This window comes from Sceloporus occidentalis, unplaced genomic scaffold (assembly GCF_023333645.1).
Source record: "Sceloporus occidentalis isolate IW3139 unplaced genomic scaffold, rSceOcc1.0.p SCAF_3, whole genome shotgun sequence".
Classification (NCBI taxonomy): domain Eukaryota; kingdom Metazoa; phylum Chordata; class Lepidosauria; order Squamata; family Phrynosomatidae; genus Sceloporus; species Sceloporus occidentalis.
The window spans coordinates 120,643,968-120,666,073 of NW_028316983.1; the positions used below are offsets into that span (position 1 = coordinate 120,643,968).

At 38.0% G+C, this 22,106-nt stretch overlaps 2 protein-coding genes across 2 annotated transcripts in view; both read right to left on the reverse strand.

The window, feature by feature from the left end:
* The window catches only part of RABGAP1L (RAB GTPase activating protein 1 like), a 172,955-nt gene that overhangs the window by 115,305 nt on the left and 35,544 nt on the right, over positions 1–22,106 (reverse strand). Inside the window, exons 12-13 of the mRNA XM_089515979.1 lie at positions 19,873–19,966; positions 14,448–14,598 (exon numbers count right to left, since the gene is read on the reverse strand). Coding sequence (XP_089372105.1) covers positions 14,448–14,598; positions 19,873–19,966 — 245 coding nt within the window. The remainder of the gene's footprint in view (positions 1–14,447; positions 14,599–19,872; positions 19,967–22,106) is intronic.
* On the reverse strand, positions 1,225–4,853 carry GPR52 (G protein-coupled receptor 52). Its single transcript, XM_089515978.1, has one exon. The coding sequence runs from the start codon at positions 2,848–2,850 to the stop codon at positions 1,765–1,767; it is 1,086 nt and encodes a 361-aa protein (XP_089372104.1). The 5' UTR covers positions 2,851–4,853; the 3' UTR covers positions 1,225–1,764.

Here is a 22,106-nt window from a genome sequence, read left to right on the forward strand (position 1 = left end):
TTACTGTTAACAATGAGCACAATCCATTCCAAACTAGTCCCATTTGAGAATGATTAAATGCTTCCAATTAAATCAAACAAATGAAAAAATGTCTAAATTTTAATTGGATTCTGCTGGACATATTTAATAGACCCCCCACAAGTTGCTTCTTTAAACACCTTTCAAAATACTATCACTTCTTTTTGGAGCACACATATCGTTATATGTCAAAATAGCAAAATTCTTACCTGGATCCAATACTAATATTCTTTCACATTCTTAAGAAGATTATCCAATACACATTTAACATTGAAATGTGTCCAATAGATGTTTAACATTATTTATAATTTATTTATCCTGGGTTTTAAACAGTGACTTAATATGCTAGGCATAGAATACAACACATACATTTTTAAAAATGCATAGTGGTCTATACATCCTAAATTCATACAGTAATTGCCATAAATATTATGGGTCCTGCTTTTATGAATTCACGTGCTGAAACAGCAACTAATTTACGCTACTATTACTGCATGTTTAACTTATGAAGCAATTACATTACTTAGAAAAGATGCCACAAATTTGTGCTAATTTAACACACACTAGAAAATGTAAATCAGTTTCAGTTACTTGAGTCTCAAAAAGGTCTCAAAAACCTAGCATCCACACAAATGTTTTTGACTGCAGTTGGTGTTGAGAGCAGAAGTCAGATTTCAGGCTGCACCTACAGTGCACCTAGTGCATGCTCCAGCTGTGACTCCAACAGTTCTGAGCGTTAAGAAGGGAAAATGCACAGATTGATGGGCTCCAAAATAAATTACAGGTTGAGTCTCCCTTATCCAGAATTCTGTAATCTAAAATTCTCCAAAATCCAAAATTGCCCACATGGGTGGTTGAGAGAGTGACACCTTTGTTGTCTGATGATTCAATGAACGCAAACATTTGATGCATAAAATTATTTAAAATGTTATGTATAAAATTACCTTCAGGCTGTGTTTATAAGGTATATCTATACAAATCATAAATGAATTTTATGTTTATATTAGGGTCCCATCTCCAAAATATCTCATTATGCATGTGCAAATATTCTAAAATCCAAAAAAATCCAAAATCCAAAACACTCCCGGTCCCAAGCATTTCAGATAAAGGAGACTCAATTTGCATGTGTCTGAATAACAGCAGCACAGATTCCAAAAGAGCAGAAACTAACGCATAAATCATTAATGTATGTTACACCAGAAAAATAAAATACACTTTGATTACAAAGAAATGGGTATCTTTAATTCCAAAACTACAGCCATTTTGAAAACATTTCTGTGCAAAAGACAAAAACTACAAAAATGAAGCTGTTTTATACTGAAACATTTATTTTATATCTGTTAAAAACATAATTGATATGCCATAAATTACTTCCTTAAACAAAATTTATATCAATACAACAGATTACTACACATTCATCCACATATATAATATGTGACAATTTTGCTATTGTAGTTGAAAACTCAGCTCTGAATTGTTTAATTCATTGTGCTGAAGCATTCCTTTACATTTATCAGTCTCATCCACACACCAACATTTCACCAAGGATCCATCTCTGACCATTTCAATATTCTTCCAGAATATATCCTTGAAACAACACATGCTTTTATGAGTCAGTTTTCAACCAATAATACATTTTACAGAGAATAAATATTAGTTGCATTTTTATTTTAGCAATATTTCAAAATATGAAATATTGCCTAGCCCATATATCCAATTGTATTTGATTGACAGTCTTAGTTCTCCTTAGATGGAACAAGAATTTGCCCGTTTTCTAGGAACTGGGTCTTGAACAATACTGTCCTTTTTACATATACAAGATGAACACACTGTCTCTGACAATCTCCAAAGTCCTAACCTAAAAACACTGTTTGAGAGGCTATATATAACACAGTTACAAAAACTATTGCTTATAGCAAGCCAGGTTGTTAAGAAAGAAAGTGCTGGATTGTCCAGCACCCTAGAGCTCTCTAGCATAAAATATATGATGTATGGTAGCCACAGCACATAAAACACACTGGTTATACGAAATAAAACCATAGCATAGCGCCGGTCTGGACTATGCCCAGCTTCTGCAGCAGTATCCACTTCATGACTAGGAAAACGAGCTCTCCTGTCATTTATCTCTTTAGTGTGCTGCCGGCAAATTCTGAATATGTGAAAGTAAGTAAAACAGATTATGAAGGCAGCTGGAGCATACAGTAAGCATACAATAAAGCCAGTAAAATAAGCATTAGTTAGCCATGAGGTTGCACACCATTCAAAAATGTCTCCATGATAACCTGGCTTTCCCCAACCAAAAAAGGAAGGCAAGAAGATAAGGCAGGAGTAAAGCCAAATCAAAACGATGCAAATTCTCAATCGGCAAGGTGTGACCAACTGGTTATAGGAAAGTGGTTTTGTGATAGCAAGATAACGATCCACACTAATGAAAGTAAGGCAGGCCATAGAAACACTTTTTAGTACAGAGATGATATATCCAAAAATCTGACAAGTCAAGGACTCATGAACACCTGTAGAGTAGTGAAGCAATGACAAGGTAGGAACCAAGCAGCTAACTCCAACAAAAAGATCAGCATATGCCATAGTTTGAATGAAATAGCTGGTGGTATAATGATGTAATAGTGGAGCACAATGAAAGACACAAATTACTGTTAAATTACCAGCAATAATTAAAAATGTTAATAAGACAATAATTATAGTTTCAAGAATACAGATGTCAATGACATTGTACTGGCCAAATCCAAATGGGCAGGAGTGATGATCAGATACATTCACAACACTACTAGTGATATTCAAAGTCTTCCACTCAATCCACGTGGACTGGTTCATGATTTGTATTACATAACAACGTGGTCAGAACTCCAATAATTAGTGAATTCCAGTTGTTAATTTTGTCTTGATTTCTCGGTGTAGATTTTAGAACTGTTTATGATGGTTTAAGATTACAATGCAGAAAGGAGGCAAAAGGCCACTATTCAGCTTCTTCTTGTACTTATTTCTTCCTTAGCAAAACACAAGGCACTTCTCTAGTAAGCAGGTCATTCCAACTGTACTTTTGAAAAACCGAAATATCAGAAATATTAGAAGCAAAACCCCAGCATTGTGATAAAAATCTCTGGAAATGTATTTTCCTAGGGAGTTTTTTAAAAAAGAAGGAATAATGTGGGTCCAATTTACAATGCTGTCTAAAGCATTGTTAGAAATGCTTTAGAATAAGAAAAAATTGATATGTCCAGTGAGATCCTCTTTCAATTATACTGTTATCTTTTGGCAGTCTTCAAGTAATAATGCCATTTCTCCGATCTTTATCTGTTCTGCATCATCAGTGGTATAATACTGGGCATATTAATGCAAGCAAGTTCCATAGTCTTTGGTAACATTAAAAAATCTGATAGAACAATGATTTATTTGTAAAAAGCAAAGTCGTATCTTCGATGCATGATGTTCTCTCCATTTATTTAATAACACTGTGTATAAGAAAAGGCACACAAAGGCATTGTGGTGGAGTTTCAGCAACAGCCGATTTAGCTTGGAACATATTATGTTCATTGCAGTTTTAAAATATCAGTAGGATAATCCAAGGTTCTCACAAAAGAACAAAACTGACTTTTATTTAATTCCAGGAATGATAAAATGAAACCATTGTCTTTAGAAATAAAGCCATAGCTGCAATTGCAGAGGATCAATAAAGTGAAGTTCACAGCTCCATCCATGTCATTTTTCACCTCTATAGCAATGTCCGAATCTTTTCGTATGCACCAAGACAATAAAATGATTGACTTCCATCTAAATTCTTCCAAGAAGATAATTTAATGTTGATTTAGCAGGAAAAAAATGCCATTAGTCTTCTAGCCTCATTGTCTCGGTTGCTGTATATGCATTTTCTTTAAACAATTAAAATAACAGCCATTTGCTTCAAAAACAACAAGAATAACCCACCTCTGTATCTTGTAATCCAAATATTAATACAGTACTTCCATTGCATTTGCAGTTGTGATGCATCCATTGTTTAAGAAATCTGTTTCAACGCTCATTAATAAGCAGGTATTTGATTACTGTATAAATCTCATTCGGCATATGCAGCAGTCTTGCTTTTTAACCCACCCACTTATCCACACCCAAATCAAATGCATCTTTAATCATTTAAAGATGCAGGAGGCAATTAATCAACCCAAATCTAAAAATAAAAATAAAAACCCAAGGTCATTTCAATTTTGTGTTAAAATATCACTGGAGGCTTCTTTTTCTTTCCTTTTTTAAAGCGCTGGGGTCTCACTGCCATTGCTTAATATTCCTTGCTGTATTTTCTGAAGAGAAATTCATGACATGCAGAAGAAAAGATTTGCCTCTGGTTCTGCTGCAGCAGTGTGGCAGAAAGCATTCATCTTTAAGTTTCATGCCTCATGTTCACCATCATCATGGAATGCTGAAGGTCCTTATATTTTTTTTCTAACAGTCATCAAATCTTGCCCATTATTCACTTATCAGTAAACCGTTCAATCCATTACAGAATTAATACTCTCTAAATGTAATTCTCTTGTTAAATCAATAACGCAATGCCTTCATGTGTATTTGGCTTTGTCCAAGGCTGTAGTATAGACAAATCCTATTTGCTGTAATCGGTTTTCAGGATGCTCTTGCTATTTCTCACACACTCGCCTGTGATATTACTGCTTGCACCTAAATCTGCCCCTCCTCTTCATCCATAGCTGATGCAGAAAAACTCACCATCCGAAAGGTGACTCAGTCCTTCACCCTCAATCAAAAGCACAGCCAATGGCTACTGCAGCTGAATCTGTCACTAGGTAACAGTTGCCAAGCACAATGCTGGCTTATAGCCTTCTACAGCAAGCCGAGAATAAGAATGACAAGCGAAGACAATATAAGTGACCAATCCGAATTAATATGCTGAGGATTTAAGAAACTGGGTGTTTTTGCAAGGTTAGTTTCTTCCAAATTATCCATATTTTACAACACTAGAGACATCTTCATTCTACCATAAACTACCAGCAGCTAAGACAAGTCAGCAGTAATCTAATCCCCAGTGGCAAGGAAAATCTATTAATTATTAAACTACAAGAAAGTGGAGAAACCTCCATAAAGATAAATGGTTCTTTGACATTTTAAATGTCAACATCAACTCTTATGACTGGTAAAAATTGCAACTCTTCTTTTTGTAATCAAATCACTAATGTGGCCATAATAAAGGCATACAAACAGTTCATTATAAAAGTAATTTGTATAAGCATGAAAGAATCATGCTTTACTTCATGTTATATGCCCTACATGGCTTGGGCCCGAGTTACTTGAGGGAACGCCTCTCCCTACACAATCCGCCTCGCACCCTCAGAACTTCGGGGAAGTATATATTGGAGTACCCTAAGGTGAGACTTGAATCAACTCACCAAAGATCTTTCACAGCGGTTGCTCCAAACTACTGGAATAAACTTCCGGAAGAGATCCGCCTTAGTTCCGTCCTGGATGTCTTCAAAAAATCTTTGAAAACACATCTCTTCCGTTTAGCATACCCTCCTGACTCTTCCTGAGAAAACTACCTCCTCAATAAAAGTTACTTCTAGATGCTGGATCACGATTAGATATGATGTTTTTAAGATGTTATTTTATTTGGTACTGTATTTTATTCTGTATTGTAATGAATATTTCATGTTGTGAACCGCTTTGATCACCCTGGAAAGGCGGTATATAAATAAAGTTTTTATTATTATTATTTATGTATGCCAACTCAAATTAATTTTTTTATATATAAGAATGTGTTAGTGTGGAGAAAACAGGCAGATTAGAGTCTTGGCAATAGACAATGGGAGCGAAACCAAGAAATGTGTGGCTTGCTCCCAGGAGCAAGTATAAAAAGAGCGACAGAGCTATGTTTGGAGTTAGGGTTGATGTTTTACTGTGCCCTGAGCAATGAAGAACCATTGAGGCTAGGATAGGCTGCTGTCAGGGGCAGTAAGAAAAGGTTTTAGGTACCTGCGATGTGGACGAGGAGTGCCCTTAATTAAATTGCGGTAGCGTCCTGCGGGAGATATAGTGTTTGGTGACTAGTGGAGTCACAGGTAAACAGAAGGGTTATAAAATACAAAAGTTTAATAAACATTCTGTGAGAACTTAGTTTGTAAGTGAACATATATAAAGCTATAAAGAACTAATTACAAAGACAAGCTAAAGAAACTGTCAAACTGGGTATCTAATAAAGCATTTAAACACTGTGAACACCATCCACTAAAGGAGAGACCAGGGGTAGGCAACCTGCGGCCCGGCGAGGCCTTGGGACCGGCCCCAGCCCAGTCCTGCCGCCGATTGCCGCCGGGGACTTTGGGGGGCAATTGTCTATAGAAGCCTCAGAAACATGCATTTATATTAACATTTTTTAAAAAATCAGCAAATTTTTTCACGTGTCCTCCATTTTTTATTTAAAAAGTGCCCTCCATTTGAAAATTTTGTCCTACATTTGTCCCGGTTTATTTATTTATTTAATTTTTTTAAAATTATTTAATTGTTTATTTTTTGGCTTCGGCCCCCCAGTTGTCTGAGGGACAGCTACCCGGCCCCCAGCTCAAAAGGGTTGCCTACCCCTGGGAGAGACTGTATTCAGCCTGACTGGTAAATAAATCTGTTTCTTTGTTTCAACAAGCAGCTGACTGGAGTGATTTCAGAAGTACTGGTATCTAAAGAGAGTTATACTGCAGGAGACGCTTAAGAGAGTCCCAGGTTCGAGTCTCAATCAAGAATTAGTGGTCCATCACTGTCACAGTTACCTACTGCAATAACTTTTATTCTAATTCCACATGTATCAAGTGCTTTACTTACATTTTCAAAACCACACATGAATTTTAAATTCATTATTTTAACTGAGGCAGGAGTCCCATCATTTCACCTGTACAGTAGCCAATCAATAACTGTAAAAGTTTTTTTTTGGATGTTCATATTTTAAACTAGCATGCAGTACATATTCTTCATTTCCAGCATTAGAATCTATATGTGTAAACCATTATAAAAATCAAAAGTGGATCTACAAAGTCTTAGATATCTATATGTGAAATTTTATGGGATTTTAGCCACACGTATCAACCTGTAGATTAGAATCAATCTCCTCTACTATAACATGCAGTATATGTTGTACAAGGGAGACAAACATTTTTCATTGCAAAGTGGAAAAAAGTATTGGAAGGTATGTTAAAGGTAAGTAGCTTTGATTCATGAATACACAAATTTAAGAAATGTTAAGGGCATTTGGGGCCAGCTATACAGTATGTCACTTTTAAAAGCTTGGTTCCTATACATATCACATTCCATCCCATTTTAAACACGTACGCCTATTTGGTTCCTTACAACCTTACTATTTTCTGCCTGTCTAAATGTGCCAAATTTTGTAGAACACATAGGGCTAAATGTCGGCTCTGCATCCAGTTGCAGCAAAGCTTCCTTCCTGCACAGTTCCTCTTATGGTCATCTCTGCCATCTGAAAACTGGTTTCATACGATTTCCCACCTGTCCAGGGCCAGTTTTAGAGGTACACAAGGGGCTATGACAGGAAAGGATCACTGGACTAGTCTTCCAGTTATGATACATCCCACTATTCCAGTGGAATGTCATTACTAGATATTGCCCATAGTATCCAGATCCAGTGGTGCCTCCACTCCTGGTATCATCTGGTGTGGGGTGGCTGCCAGGTGGAGTGCCCCTCTCTTACCCTTCTCCTTCACCACAGAAGCAGAAGTTTCCTTGTTAGGAAGATGCCACCACCACAGCAAAGCTGGGAGAGGCACGTTTATGACTCTCCTTCACAGTAGCAGCAGGTGTTTCCTCCTGAGGCTTACACTGCTGTGGCTAAGCTGAGAGAAGCAAGCTCGGGACTCTCCTTAACCGCTGTGGTGGAGGTCTCCTCATGAGGAGGTTTCCACCACTGTGGTAAAGCAGAGAGAAGCATGCTCGGAAGGAGGGCCCTATTCTGGGGTGCCATCTGGTTCAGGCCACACTCCCCGCACCCCACCTAGCAATGTCACTGTTCAGATCATGAAATTTAACAGTACCCCTTTGGTCAAACTTCATCAGCTTACTGAGTCCTGTTCCAGAAAGTGCAATTTAGAGATGTCAACAAACATAAGCATGTTCAAATGAGAGAAAGATGGCAGAGCTCCTAGTAACCAGGTTGTAACAGAGAGGCTGAAGTAGACCACCTTTTGGATAGCATTTGACTATCACTTTGGACACTTTCTACTTTGAATGGAATATTCAGGAACACATATTTACTAAGTTCTTTTGTGTAGCACATCAGCATAACTAAGAGCGTTTAGCATCTGAGCTTTGTGTACATGTAAAAATAACTGACTAATGAAGCTGAACTAACTAGTGATGCCTCAGGCAAAGTTATTGAGTGCAATACAATTTGTCTGTGGGATTTATTTTGCATTTCGTGACTAATGCTTATTCGGTGGTTTGTGAAAGTGTATTTAAGTTCTAAAACTGCCACTAAATTTTTAAACGGCTCTCATTACCTACCAAATAGAATAGCACACTCTCATTACTACCTTAATGTTATGTACTCACGTCACTGATGTCATCTGAAATACGTTCATTATCAAAATCTAGGCACATAATTGTATGTTGCAATTAACAGTTCTGAATGAATTCCATGGATCATGACTCGATAATATTTAACAATTATAGATCCAAACTCAAAGAATCTATATCAGTATTAGACAATGGACTGAATTTTAGACAACATACTGAGTCCCAGTTTCATCTTAATTCTTTTGTCAGCATTCTGCTGCTACAAAACATAGAACTAGTATGGAAAGGTGATTCCACTTAAATATTAAGAAGAATTGCCTGACAGTAAGAGCTGTTCAACAATGGAACACACTCCTCTGGAGTCTCCTTCTTTGGAGGTTTTTAAACAACAGCTGGATGGCCATCTGTCAGGGGTGCTTTGAATGTATCTCCCTGCATGGCAGGAGGTTGGACTGGATGGCCCTTGGGGATCTCTTCCAGCTCTAGAATTCTAAGATTCAATGGTCTATACAAGAGAGGCGGGCTTACAGTGTAATTAGCATAGAAGACAAATGCTTTGGTTAAGGGAGAGAGGCCCCAGATAGGCTTCACTAAAATAGAACACAGGAAACATGGTTGATTATAGGGCAGAGAAAAGCACGTGGAATAGAAAAGCACAAAAAGCAAGATGGGAACAGAAAGCAGAGTGGATAACTGTGGATGAGCTGGTACAGAGCAGAGAAATAAAGTGAAATAGAAACTGATGGGGAAGGAAAGATACAATCAGAGAAGGGGGAGGGACACGTATAAACAAGGGGAAAATGAGAACACAAAAGACCATCCTAAGTGAGCAAGCCAATGAGACATGGAATGTCGAAGCTGGTTGTTGTTGTATGCTTTCAAATAATTTATTTATGGCAACCAATGGTGAACCAATATTGGGGTTTTCTTTACAAGATTTGGTCAGTAATTTCTTACTGTTCTTTGTACAAAGAAAGCCCTTAACTATGTTTACATTCACTGGCATCAGGAGCAAAACCTAGCAGTGGAGACTGTGGTAGAACAGTGAATAGGACAATAGAAAATAACAGAAAATTCTATAATACTATGATCATGATCAGCAAATCTTAGTGTCATGCTGTCAAATTAAACCATTTCTAATAGATGGCACTCCTTAAAGCTCTTTTTGTTCTCCCTTAAGAAGTCAGGTCCAATTTATTTATTATTTATATCTCGCCTTTCTCCTTGTACAAGGCAACTAACATATAATTAAAAACTGGATACAACTAAAAAAATTATTTCTATCGAAGACTTTAAAAAAATCAAACAATTTTGTTTTAAAAATAGCAACTCCCCATTTTAAGTCCTATGTGCCACATAAATCATAAGCCAAAGGCCTGCCTGACTAAAAAGGTCTGGAAGTATGCCATGGTTGATGGTATTCAAAGTTGCTGAAAGGTCCAGCAGAATCAACAGGGAAACGCTCCATCTGTCCACTTCTCTGCATATGTCATCTACCAATGTATGAAGCTAGATCAAAATGGATCTAGATAGTCCATTTTATCCAGGAACCTCTTCAGCTGGTAAACCAGTATTCACTCTGGAAACGTGCTCCAAAGAGATGTTGAAGATTGGCCAGCAGTTATCTAGTGCAGTTGGGTTCAGGGAGCTTTTGGTTTTTTTCAGTAAAGGTGTCACCACAGTATCTTTTACATAGGATGGAACCTTGCCTTGCTGAAGTGAGGCATTCACTCCAGTGAGGCATTATCCATTCAGCCAGTCTCCCTCTGGCTGCTTTTAATAAACCGGGAAGGGCACGTGTTGAGTGTAAAAGTGATGGTTCTCACCTCTCCAAGAATCCTGTCCATATCTTCAGGCTACACTAACTGAGACATATATAATAACATGGGACAAGCAGGAGCCAAGATTAATTGGATCTGTACTAACTACAGCATCAGAATTGGACTATATCAGAGATTTTATCTGCTATATGTTCAAATTTTTCACAGTGGCCTTCCAAATCATCTACCTGCTCACTTTTGGGGCAGAGCATGAAAAGTCCCTGAACACTTGAGACAGCTCTGTTCATTGACACTGTCCAGAACAAATGAAGGCAGAAAAGAAAGATTAACCACACTTCATCATTTCATGGGCAAATCTGGAAGAGCCTCATATAACATTAATCTCATAATACATACCCTCAAGGAACATTTCATTTTACCAACTGCTCCTCTCATTCAAAGAATCATGCTTTTTTAAGCCATAACTAACTCCTAGAATCATGCCTTGCATTGCATTCCTCATGGTTATGATTTTGTTTTGAATTTGTTCATCTTAAATATTTTAAAGTGTTATCAAACCAGTTTTAATTCAAAAATCACAGTGATTACTTTTTAATGTCTTCTTTGTGAAAATTCCAGTAGATTATATGAAAAAAATTATTTGGCAATATCCATATACCAGTTTAAAAAGAAAACATAATTGGGTATAGTCATGCCATTGAGGTTTTACTTGGGCAAGTCTCAAGGAGTTCAGTGGGATCCATGCATGAGTAACCAGAATGATGTACCTTTGAAGGGTAAATGTTTAAACACATACAAAATCATACTAGGAGGTTTTTCAATACAATAAGTATGGCAAAATTAAACATGGTCACATCCATAAGGTTATATTTTATTGTTATGGTAACTGATTTGCTCAAGGAATAAGAAGGTAGCAAAGTTGTTATAGCAACAGGAATGTTAAAACCAGTCAAAAGCAGAAAATCAAATCTCATCCAACTTAAAATAAAACACCAATGACTCAACTTTCAATCAAAAGACCTGCAGATATTTTTTTTTCTGGAAAGCAGTAATATTACATAAGTCTTAAATGTCACAGAACACAATATTAAAGCTCTTAAATATGAAAACAAGGTCATTATTTGGGCTTAATTATCTTCAAATTCTGAAAAGCAGCTCTTGTTACAAACATTACATTCATTTCAAGATTTGTTACATAGTTTTGTACTCTCCAGTTACGAGTCAGACTTTTATCATAATTCAAAGTCCTCATGAGATTTCAGAACAGTGATAAACAGTGATAGTGGAATGGAGAAATACAGGATGAGTAATACCTGGTTTGACACCTGTAAACTGTACGTTAAAAGGATCTAGGGGTCTTGGAAAACCACAAGCTAAACAGGACTCAGCAATGTGATACCGCAGCCGAAAAGCCCATGTAATTATAGGCTGTTTCAACAGGAGTATACTATTCAGATCAAGGGATGTAGTAGTCCCAACTCCCACTCCTTTCTGCTTACATCAGATTTAACCTGGAATACTGTGTCCAGTTCTGGACACCACAGTTCAACAAGGATATTGACAAACTGAAATGTGTCCAGAGGAGGACAACCAAAATAGTCAAACATCTAGCAACCAAGTCCTATAAGGAATGGCCTAAGGAGCTGGATGTGTTTAGCTTGGAAAAGAGAAAAATGAGAACAATGAAAGGTGACACGATAGTTATTTGTATATATCTGAAGGGCTATCTTGTAGAAGACAGAGTGCAATTACCTTTTGCTGCTGCAGAGACTAGGACCCAAATCAATGGATTCAAATTACAAGAAAGGATATTCTACCTCAACATCAGGAAGAATTTCCTGTGAGTAAGAGCTACTTGACAGTAGCCTATTCCATTGGTGAAAGCCACGTATGACGTGGGCGCACTGTATACACGTCAGGCACAAAGAAGCAGACAAAAATGCTATATGGATGCGTCATTATAGGTACTGCTCAGCTGTATGGTGCCAGATATACTAGTACAGTGGTACCCCGGGATACGAATTGACCGCGTTACGAAATTTCCGGGGTACGAAAAAGTTAGATTTAAAAAAACTGTTCTGGGTAACGAAAGATTTTTCGGGTTACGAAATTAATTTCGGCGCGAAATTCAAATCGGAAGCGCGGCTAGTGGCTTTCCAGCGGCTTTTCGGGTTGCGAAATGTATCGGGTTACGAACGGCGCCGCGGAACGAATTAATTTCGTAACCCGAGGTAGCACTGTAGTGCTAAATAGCATGCTTATTTATAGCTTTTCACACACAATGTTTTAGATTAATGTCGGCCAAACTCAAAGGTTACTAACCAACTGCTTCTCTTCATTCTGGAGAGAAATAACTAGTGGGGGTGCTACAGGGTTGTCCTGAGCCTAGTGCTAGTCAATATCTTTATTATCAATGACTTGGATGATGCCATAGAGGACATCCTTATTATATTTGAAGATGACACCAAATTAATACCTAATACCCCAGAGGATGTATTAGGATTAAAATTCAAAATGACCTTAACATTAAAATTCAAAATTGGGGAGCTGGGCAAAAACTAACAAAATGAATTTCAACAGGGAGAATGGTAAGGTACTACAAGATATGGGGTGGGGACTGCCATGGTTGCTCTGCCTGACGATCTTCGTCTAGGCATTGACAAAGGAAGTGTGACCCTGCTGGTGTTTCTAGACCTCTCAGCGGCCTTCGATACAATAGATCACGACATCCTCTTGGAGATGATGGTGGTAACACTAAAATAAATATTTCCTATACTTTGGCTCAGCTATTAATCAAAATGGAGACTGCAGTCAAGAAAAAAGAAAAATGTTAGGGCATGAAAGGACAGACAAGATCCTGAACTGTAAAAATATATTGTTGGATAGTAAATTTAGGATTGTCCATGTCATCATAATTCAGAGTATACTGTGGACTGCCAAAAAAGCAAATAAGGTCTTAGAGCCAATCAAGCCTGAACCCTCCCTAGAAGTCAAGATGACTAAACAGAAACTATTATATTTTGAATACGTTATGAGAAGCCATGATTCATTAGAAATGATAATAAGGCTTGGTAAAGTAGAAAGGAGTAGTAAAAGAGGAAAGCCATGGACTTGAGTTTGCAAGACCTGAGTGAGGTTGTTGATGAGGTGACTTGGAGGTCTCATTCACAGGGTCACCCTAAATCAAGATTAACCTGACAGCACCTAACAATAATAACTGTGGAAGAAAAGGGTACCATACAATTGCAGGTATACACACAGACACCAGTGCCACTACCTTTGCTCTTAATAAAAGAAAAAGACCCAAAGAAAGAAAATGAAGAAGGGAGGGATTAGAAAAGAAAACGAGTAAGAAGAGGATGTGTGGGTATGTATTAGAGAGGAGTCTCTGTTGTGCTAAGTACTCCTTCATATACTGAGTGGATCAACTGTTTTTAAAACACTTCATTCCTTCATATATTGGGTATATATGTGTGCTACACACATGATTTAACTTGTATATTACAACTGCATAAATTGCAACTATTTGATTTATATATTTTTAATTCCTACATTTTGCTGGTAACAAAATTCTATCATGGATTATGCTAAATTTATTTACATTAGCTTTGTATCATCTATGGATATATTGCTTAGTGGTAGTGGAGTCATACACAGATAGACAGAATGTTCTCTGTGGCACCCACATTTTTGTTCTGGGTTCCTGAACCTAGGAGAGTAAGATTTTGTAAGCAAAACCCTTATTGTTCTAGACTAAAGAGCACTCTTACAAAATGTCTTAAGAGGAATGGCAAATTTGGTAAATAGGCCTGAACTAATAAATTTCAAAGAATGTCTTTTAAAAACCCCACATGTACTTCAGGACCAAGCTGGAGAGTTTTTTGCAACTATACAAAGCCCTAGAAGTTGTGCAGTACCACACACTGATTCCACTCCTGAATGAAGCAAATCAGTGGGCAGCAAAGTATTCCAGTTACAATTTCAATATGTTTTAAGAAAAGCTCTTATTCCATTATTAGAGAACTAGCTCTCTTCCTCCAAAAAACAAACAAACTTCCTACTACTTTGAAATGTACAAATAGCTTATTAAAGATAACCAAAAGACAGACTCACCTTTGTAATCAGAATTCTATATTTATCCAACAGTGTCTGGTCATCATGGCATCCTGCCAGCAGTTGCCATACCTCAGCTCTTAATGCCTCTGGAATACCATTCTTTACCAAGGAAGACAGTCCTTTTGGTCGTGCGCTGAGATTATTATGCCTACAAAAAGACAGTCATTAAACTTCCTTAAACAGTGTGAGTTTTTTCAGCCACAAACACACATACACATATTCAATAACTGGGATGCACATTTAACTTGTATTACAAGTATGGGAAACCTATGGTCTTCCATTAGTCCCTTTGAGCATGACCAGTAGTGAAGGATTATGGAAATAAATTAAAATTGGAGGACCACAATTTGCCATTCCAGCACTATAGAGAGAACTAATGTAGAAGCACTCTGAAATATTTTGCTGTGAAACAGGAAATTTCCCATTTATCCTAGTATGAAACAGGAGTAAAGAAACAGAATCCAAAGCTTTCATTGTAGGCCCACCTGTCCCTTTGTTTTTTTCCAGACTATTAAAGATGTAATCCCGAACACATTTATTAGTGCTTAAATCCAAAGTGAAACTTTCTTAGGAGGAAATATGCATTAAACTTAATCTTGCCATTAAAAGGCAAGATTTTGACCAAGACATCACTGGATGGGGAGTAGGAGACAATGAATGAGCATGTAACCACAAGGTCTTCAAATAACTAAGAAGCCGCATGTTAAGGAACAACCCAAAGAGATCAACCCAAGGAGATCATGTTGACATAAAAGAGCTGTCAGCACTAAATAACTACTGGATACAGCAAACTTTTCCCATCATTAAAACAGAACAGAAAATAATGGTAAATCTAATGTTCATCTGTCCTGACTCCATAGCATACACTGACCACACCATGATTCTAAGGCAGCTACTGAGCCATTTCCCACCTCACACTGTCCCCTAGTTGGAAGTATGCATCTGGAAACGGTACAGTATTGCCCTCTGCCAACCCCTTTAAGTTGCTATCTGCTACCAGCTTTTATATCATTAGTTCTTGAATGTGTATGTGAGTGAGTGTTTTGAATGAAGGGTGATTTCCTTTGATTATAAATAAAATTACATTTGAACCTGCGCTCTTGAGTTCTGTTTCTTGGAACTGTCATACACAGGTTTGATCTCCACTTTAGTTGCCCAAGCCCTTTTGGCTGATATCATTTCAGCTAATAAAATTCCCCTATTTGAATTTTAATTGTGGGTGTCCTCCCAGAACTCTTGCATTTTGGGTGACAAGAGATTATTATATCAGACTTGAACAAACACAAACATCTTCTTTCATACAAATTGTAATGTCTGATGAAAAAAATACCAAAATATTATTTTGCTTCTTTTTACTGTGAGACACCAACACTTCAGAGAGATATTTCTCTTTCTTTTCTCCCCATACTTATCATTCTACTCTGCTTACTCCCTGAAATGTATTTGGCTTGAAACAGCAGACCACATCGCCCCAGTGGTCCAGACATTATCTGTTACAGATGGCAGAAATACTTCAAGAGACTTTCTGAACTTTCCTACTCAAGATTATAAAAACTCTTCTGCTGAATCTATTTAATCCAGCATTCTGCTTTTCACAAAGGAATGCTGGATGCTGCTGGTAAGCCCCCAAACCAAGACTTGAAGGTAGCAGCCTTCTCCCACTGTTGCTCGCCAGCAACTGGCACTGAGTGGCACACTGTGTATGAACATAGATGTCCCATATAACTTCTGATGGGCCTATCTTTCATGAGTTTATAAATCCCCTTATAATAATTTAGCTTATAATAGCTAAAAACATCCCAAGCAAGTAGATGCCCAGCCTCTTTTTGAAGATGTCCAGAGAAAGAGGCCCCTACCACCTCTCTAGGAAATTGATACTAAAGAAGTGGTTTGCCAGTTCCTTCCTTTGAAATACAGCCTACAGCTCTTGGTATTTGTTGTTCGTTTTCCATTCAAATACCTTCCAGGGCTGACGCTATTTAGCTTCCAGGATCAGATAGGGTCTGGTGCCTTTAGATATTTAGGCAGACAAGCTCATTTAATGTTGCCTTTTTACAATTATTTTTAGAAAGCTGTCAGGACCTTGTTCATTATTGTTGTTCCCCATGGGGAGAAGCAGGTAAGAAATAACAACAACAACAACAATAACAGTGATGGTGATGATGGTGATGATGATGATGATGATGATAAAATTGATATGTGAGAGAAAAATACATGGAGGGAAGGACAGATGTAGTAATGGAACTCATTAAGCGTTTCCTACATTCTCTTCTACAATTTGACTATTCACTATTTCATATCTTTCCTTAGCATCATGTTAGAATATTATATTATAAGGGGTTGGATTAGATGGCCCATGAGGCCCTTCCCAACTCTTTGGATCTATTACTCTATGAGTATTCCTTGCCTAAGAAAACCTTATGAAATTGATGGGGTCTCCAGAAGGCATATACACAAAGCACAACACAGACACATGAGCTTGCGGACTCAGCCCTCTGCCCTGACCCTGAATACCAGGCACAGAAGAAACTGCCATAGGTTCTATATTCTTATGCATTATTTTATACAGTCAGCCTTCTGTATCCATGGATTCTGCATCCATGGATTTAACCAACCATGGTTCAAAAACATTCACGCACAAACACAAAAAAATAAACCAAAAAGTAAACCTTGATTTTGCCATTTTATATGGGATGCTATTTTACTGTGCCATTGTATACAATGGGACTTGAGTATCAACAGATATTGGTATCCATGTGCATACCAAGGGCCCACTATATAAAGATTTAAGATTTAAATAACTCAGGTATGTTTATGTTTGTTTAGTTTCTAACAACATTTAGTTTGCAACAGTGGTGTGCTTGAAGTTGGTGTCACCTAGTGCAGGGAGAGGCCAAGGGGTGGACTGCCATGGCCTCATGAAGGTCATGCTCTGGCATGGCATGAGCCACATCGGAGTCCAAATAGAAAGCACTGCAGCCCTATCAGCCTCTACTGCTCAAGGGGCCAGTGCTACAGCCTCTATAGGGCTATTTAGGGTCTAGCACGTCTGTAGCTGCGCCTCAGCCAAAACTGAAGCACTGTCACCCCCAGCACCCTTCACTGCTTGAGGGGGCAGTGTTATGGCCTTCAGAGGTCCTTTGGGGTCCAGCGTGGCTGCAGCCACACCAGAGACCAAATGGGAGGCACTGCTCCGCCAGCAGCAGCCAGAACTTAACTGGGCAATGATACGACCCTCAGAGGGCTGTTTCAGGTTCAACATTGCTGGTATCACACCAGAGACCAAACAGTGCTAGAAGTATTTCGTCTCCATGCTGCAGCCCAAACAGAAGGCACTCCCCCGCCCTCGGTAGCAGCTGCCACTTGAGGTAGTAGTGCTACAGTCTCCAAATGTCTGGCATGGTTGCTGGGCAAGTAAGAAAGAGACACAATGCCCCTTCTCACTCACCTAGCAGCCACGGCAGTCCCACTGAGTGTACCCCCCCCCCCCCACACACACACACTGGATGTACATGCCCTCTGGGTGTCTGTACTCCATTAGTGAAAACACTGGCTTGCAGCATATATGTAAATGGAAATTCATTTGTTGGATAGGAAAGGCTACATGTGCCACTGTTTTTGCATTTTAAAATATCATTTCCCCCAACATATGTTTATTGCTATTATTACTTCCAAAATGCATATTCCACCTCCTCTTTGATTTCTAGTTACTTTTTAATTTGCAGAGAAAATTGCAAACAAATAGTTAAATAGCATGAAGAAATGAAAAAGCAAAGCATTACATCTGAGACACAATAATGGCTACAACTTCTAGAATGTCAGTTTCATATGGTGGTAGGGTGTGTTTCTGGCGTATGATTTTAATCAATGTTTTACACAATGGAATCTAATTTGTTTGGACTAATTTACAAATATCTCAACTCAATTATGCAGAAAAAGATAACCTGCTCTTCAGAAACTCAAAAATCATTTTTCATTATGGAGCTTTGGGAAATGACTGCTGAAGTAAACCCAGATGGCAGATGTTTGAATATTTATAAAACAGATTTTTATAACAGAATATTTATAAAACAGTTAACTTCTGCCAATAAAACCCTGTAACAGGTTCACTTTAGGGTGAGTCGGAAATGACTGAAAGGCACACAACACCAACAAACAACTTCCCCTTAATAGAATGTCCAAAAGATTTAAGCCTTGAGACATTAAAAATCTTGAATTTCAGATCTATTTTACTCTTTCTTACGGATGTAAATGCAGATACAGGGCTGGATCAGGTGTTGGCCTTTTGCTTGCCTTTCAAGTCAATTAGCGAGGGTCAGTTAATTTTTTTAAAACTTCAGTATCATCAATAATGTTAAATGACAATGGACACTAAGTTAAATTGGTCTTTAAATGTCATTGTCATTAAAAATAACAAATAATGTTGTGACAATTTGAACACATTTAATAATATAACAAACTCTCATGACTCAAGTCCATTTCATCAGATGCTCCGAGCTCATCCTGAGTTTGTTTGTTTGTGTATCTGTTATCTAGCTAGCTATGCACACACTTAAATATATAGATGCAGAAGTAGAAAACAGAAAAATGCTAGTTCAGTCATTTTTAAAAGAAATTTATAATTGCAAATTTGACATCTAGAGAGACATTAATACATTTAAAGAATCAAATCATAATTACGATTATAATTTTTTAAATTAATATATGTCTATATTCCCCAAATATTTAGAAAACAATCAGCCACAACAAAACTGGGCACAGCTATGCAACATCCAATCATGGATATGAGAACTAAGAGTCACTTCAAGAGGGCAGCGTCCACTGTTTGCAGTATGACACAGAATCTTTTTTCCAAATACAGTCTGCCCTCAACATACACAGAGGATCCATTCCGGGACACACACACACACACACACACACACACCATGTATGGGAAAAAGAGCGTATGCTCAAGCCCCATAGGAAATAATGGGGTGCATGCTTGCGGCAGCAAACAGAGCTCATGACGCGAGTACGTGCCCCATTATTTCTGTCTGGACTTGCCTTCTACGTGAGCTCAAAGCCATGGCTGGCAAGCCCACCTATAAGGAGGGCCAACTGTACAGTTTCATACATTTTTGTTGTTGCTGCTTTAAAATGTGATAGACAAACACAAGGACTGAGCAAAGACCCTGTGTACAAAGTAAGTCCCAAATCTTTTTTAAAAAATATATAGTTTTCTTTAAAGCACATTTCTGCAATCATGAGGATTACAAACTATTTTTAAATTAAAGCTAGCTTATTAAGAAAGTGACTGAATGACACAAAAAAGAGATGGATGCAATGTATAAACAGTTCTTGGACCAAATACATCTCACATTGTTTTACAGGTTGTTTTTTTAAAACTACTCTTATAAATCATTATATTCTAAATTATCCTTACCATCGTCCTAGTAGTTCTCCCCAAGAAAACAAGATCTTCTCTGGGCAATCCTTTGATACATCACCAGTGCCACTTGAAAGTTCATTATCACTTTCTGTAGGGGGAAGAGGATCCCCCACAAAGAACAACAACAATTTATCAGTGTCAAAATATATTCCACACTTTGTACAAGTAAGTGCAAGACAGAAAACAAACTTTAATAAACAGTAATGTTTGTACAGTGAATAATGAATGATACATGGGCATCTTCTCTGAAGTTTATTTTCAATGATTATACCACATTTTCTCTAATGTTGGAATGGAGGAAGCCCACAATAAAATCAAATGAAACAGAAAAACAAGCACATGTGAACACAGTAAACCAGTAAATCTACAGGGAACGCTTGATTACTGCGGACAAGAAGCTGCCTCCTATCTGTAGCAGAAACAGCTAAAGAAACCCCAGAGGTTCACTTAGAGGTTTATCACATCAAGCACGCCTAAGCAGAAATGCCACTCTGGTTTGTTTCTGTCCCAAGAAATAAGACTACAACAAACCATGGATTTCATCTCTGGTGTGTTGGAAGACAAAGACAGAAAAAGAGAAAAAGGCATTAACATTAAGATTCTTCTTCCCAAGGGAAGGTGATGAGAGAGCAAAGCTCGGCCCCGACTTGTCATACTGGCTGGAGGCTGCAGCTGGCTGCTGCAATTGTTGATGTCACATCAAGGGTGTGGGTCAAATCAGGTCATTCCCAACATCATCCAGCCTATGCAAGATCAAAGAAATTGGGATGTGTCCTGGTACCCAAATCTGCTTCCCCGTCCCCCAGACAGAGGGGAGGGGAAGGGAGGAGAAAGCAAAACTGCACACAGTTATCTGAGATATAACGGGGATTTCTCTCTCTCCAATCTATTCCTGATTATGCAGGAGACTGGGATGAGGCTGAAAAATCACCAGGGTGTGGGGCACCTCAGACCCTTTCCAGGCTGGCCTGGAGTAGTTCACTGGCTGAATTAGGCCCACATGCATGATGTTCCTCCCTCCATTCTGACCCATGTCTTTTTCCAACAAGAAAACTCTAACAATTGTCGTTGCTGGGGATAAAATTTATTATGTTTATGGACAGCAAGCAGAAGAATTCTAATCCTCCTTTTCTTCTTCTCTAACTACATTCTAAAGGAATGTTAGGAGAAATACACTTTCATTAAGCTCTCCCCTATTGACACTGTGTGACTGAACTCTTCTTATGATACATTACCAGTATCCTGGCCAGTTTTTAATACTTCACTTTCTCTGGTCTTATCTGCCAAAGAGTAGTTCTGAGGGGAATGTGTTGTTTCTGTCCTTACTGAATAATACTTATGTGGTAGTTTGGCACAGTCAAATAGACAGCACATCAGAAGGGTCCAACAAACCAGATATTTAAAGAAATGGGTGAACAAGATGTGGCAGACTTGGCCTGAAGACCACAATATGCAATATTGCACAATCTTTGTTTGATACATTTTAATGCCATTTTAATGCCATCTCATTACCCAAGTTAGAGAGTAAAGATGAAGACAAGCCAATACTCTACATCCCTATTTCACCCCTTTCAGCATAGGTATAACTTCAGAGAGGTATCCCTGTGGTCCACAGCTTACTCACAGTTGGCTATTATTACAAAGTGTCTTAATTAGGCCAAGGAGTCTCATGTCCATCAATACTCCAATTTAGCCCAGGAATCAAATGTGGCCTTTAAGTCCATTAATGTGTTGAAGACCCTGTCGGACATATGCCTTTAGTACTTCTCTGCAAAGTGAGCCAAGACCAAGTAATGTATATTTATATTTTAGTATATTTTATTTACCTATATACTACATTGGTTGTTTTATTTTCTATTTCTTTCTTTTATATTTAACATTGTGATCTTGCTGCTTGACTGTCTGGTCTTTGGCCCGTAAAATAAATTAGCCAACTAACTAACTAACTTACAGTCTAAAAAATTCACTCTTTGAGTGAAATGGCTGGCCTGGCTGCCTTGTGCATTCGTTCCCTATATGCACATAAAAGGGCAGCACATTTTTTAAAAAAATCAAAAGAGGCCTCATTTGAATAGGTGCAGAATTAACATTTACAGTGGTCTGATATTTTCACTATTTGCCAGAGGCTTCCATACTTCTTCACTGTCAGGGAAGAAGAAAGACAGAGGTGACACAATACATTTAGTGAATTATTGATTACCAGTTATTGATAATAAATTGTGTATCTT

Excerpts from the sequence above, each read along its gene's own strand:
- GPR52 (XM_089515978.1), bottom strand. The coding sequence starts at position 2,850 with ATGAACCAGTCCACGTGGATTGAGTGGAAGACTTTGAATATCACTAGT.